The 4,478-nt window shown below is 40.4% G+C and overlaps 1 protein-coding gene across 1 annotated transcript; it reads right to left on the bottom strand.

The window, feature by feature from the left end:
• Positions 1-1,529: 1,529 nt before the first annotated feature.
• HOXA11 (homeobox A11) lies at positions 1,530-3,955 on the bottom strand. Its single transcript, XM_056518413.1, has 2 exons — positions 3,307-3,955; positions 1,530-1,803 (listed from the first exon to the last, which is right to left on the bottom strand). The coding sequence occupies exons 1-2, from the start codon at positions 3,953-3,955 to the stop codon at positions 1,571-1,573; spliced, it is 882 nt and encodes a 293-aa protein (XP_056374388.1). The 3' UTR covers positions 1,530-1,570.
• Positions 3,956-4,478: the final 523 nt, after the last annotated feature.

The raw sequence follows: 4,478 nt of genomic DNA on the forward strand, positions 1-4,478 counted from the left end.
TGTCCAACAATAGCTCCAGAGAAGTTCAAAGGCAAAAAGCTATTAGGAAATAAGCATTTAAGTAAGAATTGTTTGGGGATACATAAAATATATGTTTAAAACTTGCATTACCCAAACAAGACCCCTATAATGGATTATGTCACCACAATCATCACGTACAGGACAAGGGATCCATCTCCCAATCAATAGTTCTCAATCAGTGACCTTCTTCTTGCTGAGATTGCAGAATCAGCAGAAATTACTGGGGAAATCTAATGAGTAAGAGTAGAAGGCTCTAATATTGTATTTAATCTGCAGCATATCAATCATGCATTGCAGGTGCTAATGAAAATCTATGTAAAAAACCCAACACCAATGGAGAATACTTTTAACCACGTTTATTTGACTTGTGCGCTCTCTTGCTGTATACATGCAACCCACTAAAGTCTGCATCAAACAAACGCTATATACATATAAAATATCCATCTGTGGATAAACAGTGACATATAGTGACCGCTTGCCAAGTGATCTGTGCCAAATATTTGTATTCATTCCTCCACCTCCCCACAAAAAAGTTCATAAATGCTGCAGAAGTGACAAAACTAACATCAAACAAGTCATCTGTAGCAAAATGTAAAAATCACCAGATCAGATGTGTAAAAAGGCGTCTCAGCCAAATACCAAATGACATTTATTTACATATTTTTTTTTAGTAAAACATATGAAACATACATTCAAACAAAGATAGTACAAATAGATTATCATGTCCCATAAACTCATATATCATTTCAAATATAATCACTTTTAATAACTTTGGTTCTTTTAGGTCTTATATATATATTTATATATTTAAATGAGATTTCATCTGACATAAACTATTGCTTGGTCACATCACTTCAGAGTAAAATAATTCATTCTGACTGTTTTTGGTATGAAGAAGGATATAAGATACTATGCTATGAATATTGGTTATTTCCTCTCTATGGTGTTATCATTGTCTGATTGCTCATTTAAACAGGTTGATCATTATAGATAAGAGTTGTCTGATTCGTACTGTGGTTTTCCACATGGTAATCACAGGCAGGGATTGATATTAGCAAACAAAGTGCATGTCTCACAGACCACATAGCTGAACTGATCAATAAGGATAGGAACAGAGGGGGACACAGCAGGACGCTTGGACATTAAACTACAGAAAATCATGAGACTAGTTTTTTTTTTCCCCTCCCTATTTTCTTTCAGTTGTGAAAGCATCTGGATCAGTAGGGGTAGGGTTAATATATGAAGAAAATGTGAAACAAATAGAAGACTTGTAGATCATCCAAAAGTATTAGGACACCATAACCAAACTGTTAAGTCAAATTGGTCCTTTAAATCCGTACCAAATGATACATGAAATATCCTTTGTCCTGTTACATGGGCAGATGCTAGTCTCATTTATTAGTGCCTGCTGCATCCAAGCACAAGAAATGTAGACAGTACTACTACCCTCATCCTCGGCAGATACACTCCAGAAGGTAGGCTTGTAGTTCCTACTGTCCTGACAAAATCCACATATCAACAGGCATAGATCCGGGAAATGCTGGCAGTCTCATAACAGAGGGTTGGCGGAATAATACTGCAGTCGGTCCCTGTTAATTTTTTTCTCTTTCATCCTCCTATTCTGAAACCAGATCTTGACTTGTCGGTCGGTTAAATTGAGCATTCGTGATAGTTGAAGCCTTTTCTCTTTGTTTATATAGACACTGAAGAAAAATTCCCTTTCCAGCTCCCTAATTTGATATTTGGTGTAAGGGCACCTCTTTTTACGGGTACGCTGTCCACCTGTGGATCAAAAATAAAAACTGCATGAACCACCCCATCACATATAACCCAAATACCGCATACAGATACCCAATGGTACTGACAGCAAACCAGGGCAGATATGAATACAAAAAAATGATTGCCTAAAATATGGTAGTCTGTGGCGGATATGTATGGTAGTCAATGTAAAATGATATATATATATATATATATATATATATATATATATATACACACACACACACACATATATGATATAGATATTCTGTGATTGAGACATAATGTTTATATTGGACTTGATAGATAAATAGATATACAGACAAACAAAAAGATTGGTACATCACATACATAAATAAATAGCTACATAACTAGCTAGCTAGATGATAGATAGATATATGATAGATAGATAGATGTACAGACAGACAGACTAACAAAAAGATTGGTAGATCACATAAATAAATAAATAGCTACATAGCTAGCTAGATAGATAGATAGATATATGATAGATAGATATATGATAGATAGATAGATATGCAGACAGATAGACTTACAAAAAGATTGGTACATCACATACATAAATAATTAGATAGATGATAGATAGATAGATAGATAGATAGATGATAGATAGATAGATAGATATACAGACAGATAGACTAACAAAAATATTGGTACATCACATAAATAAATAAATAAATAAATAAATAGCTAAATAGATGGATAGATAGATAGAAAGAAAGAAAGAAAGAAAGAAAGAAAGAAAGAAAGATAGATAGATAGATAGATAGACACATAGACAGTGTAGGAAATAGTTTGTTACATTTCAAAGTTTAGGTTGCTGCTGATTACATGGCGCATATTGGTTTAGAACATTCATCCATTTTTACGCTAATCAACAATCTATAATGTATCATTAATTAGCAACAAAGAGAAGACAAATACAAAGACAACATTTGAATCAGAAACCCTTCTGTATAAGGTAGAAAGAGTACATTGCTCTATCTCTGTGTTATCAATCCAGCCGAGTATCCCCAAATCCCCAAATTCCATGTCGTGCTCCAATAAATCAGTGCTAGACCCAAATCTGACATGCTGCATTAGCCTGTGTGTGTTAGGTGCCCACCCTACATTGTTTTGCAGCATGCCCCAGCAACACCTGTGTGTCTATATTTGCTCCTATTGTGGCAGGGAATTCCTGCTGGCACAGCCTGATATGAAACCATGCAGGGTTACTCTGCAATTTTATTGGAGCACATTCTTTACTGACTATATTCTCTACAAACTGACCCCAGAGTTTTAAAAGGGAAAAAGGGGGAAGGATTGTCTTAAGGCATCTATTGGGCGCTGCTATTTCACGGCCAATTTCAGTGCTAAACACGTGATCTTGCCTTTTATAAGAAAGTTTTGTTGAGGGAAATCTAAAGGCCTCCATAAAGCTTATACGCTTATAAAACAGCATATAAAAGTTTAACAGCGCTGCGCTAGATACAGGCGGTGCAACAGGGCAGGCGCTGCTTTCATACGTACTGGACACATTGGCTTTGTCCTCATTGTTGCCGGAAGATGAGTGGGAGCTGCTGTGGCTGCTGCTGCTGCTCTCCGTCCTCCTCTCCTTCTCTTCTGCTTCCCTGCAGGGCTCCGAACTTGAAGTTGTCGCAGAGGCTCCTGGCACTTTGTCGCAGTGTTTGTCCACAGAGTAATCCGAGGGCTGCTGGGTGCTATTATCCGGGCTGCCATAGGCTGTCTCAAAGAACTGATCAAAGGCTTGCGGCAGCACCCCATTCCTGCCCACTGTGCTATAGAAATTGGAGGGCACGTTGGCATTGGGGTGGTAGACATTAGAGCTGTTCCCCATGGCAGTAGTGCCTGTGCAGTCCCTGTGCATAATGTCATCTGCTGAGTAGCAGTGGGGCAGATTGCTCCTGGGGTGCCATTTAGTTGAGGTGTCAATGGCATACTCCCTGAAGGTAACCTCTCTGACTGGTTGCACCTGGGCTAGGTTGGAGGAGTAAGAGTAGGGCATGGGACGAGAAGATGGGGTCTGGGGTAGAAATGAAGGAAGACTGGAGAAATCAGGACCCGAGACGTAGTAAGTGCAACTTGGCAAGTACATGTTAGAAGAACAAGGAACACGCTCATCAAAATCCATCATTAGGCTACCTCGGGCTGTCCGCATTAGCTGAGCTTAACATGATTCTCTAATGCAGCTGCCTCTTTGAAGCAGATCCGTGAAGTAGAAATTTGAAGACGTAAGCTGACGTGGAGATCTATCCCCATCCTTAAGCAGGGAGGTGCTGGTCATGTGATCACATGGGGAAATTGACAAGCTGAGACTATGGGCCCTTTTCTTTGTAGCCATCTCAAGGGAAGCAACAGATCGTCACTTGCTCTGGCTTCATAGAAGCTTGTAATGCAATGGAACTCGGGCTTTCTCCACATCTGCCTCTCCCAGAGCCATGCTGAGGGGGCACTGAGGCTGAGGGGCACTGAGGATGAGGGGGCACTGAGGATGAGGGGGCACTGAGGCTGAGGGGGCACTGAGGCTGAGGGGCACTGAGGATGAGGGGGCACTGAGGCTGAGGGGGCACTGAGGATGAGGGGCACTGAGGATGAGGGGGCACTGAGGCTGAGGGGCACTGAGGATGAGGGGGCACTGAGGATGAGGGGGCACTGAGGCTGAGGGACACTGAGGCTGAGGG

Source organism: Hyla sarda, chromosome 5, assembly GCF_029499605.1.
Source record: "Hyla sarda isolate aHylSar1 chromosome 5, aHylSar1.hap1, whole genome shotgun sequence".
NCBI classification, from domain to species: domain Eukaryota; kingdom Metazoa; phylum Chordata; class Amphibia; order Anura; family Hylidae; genus Hyla; species Hyla sarda.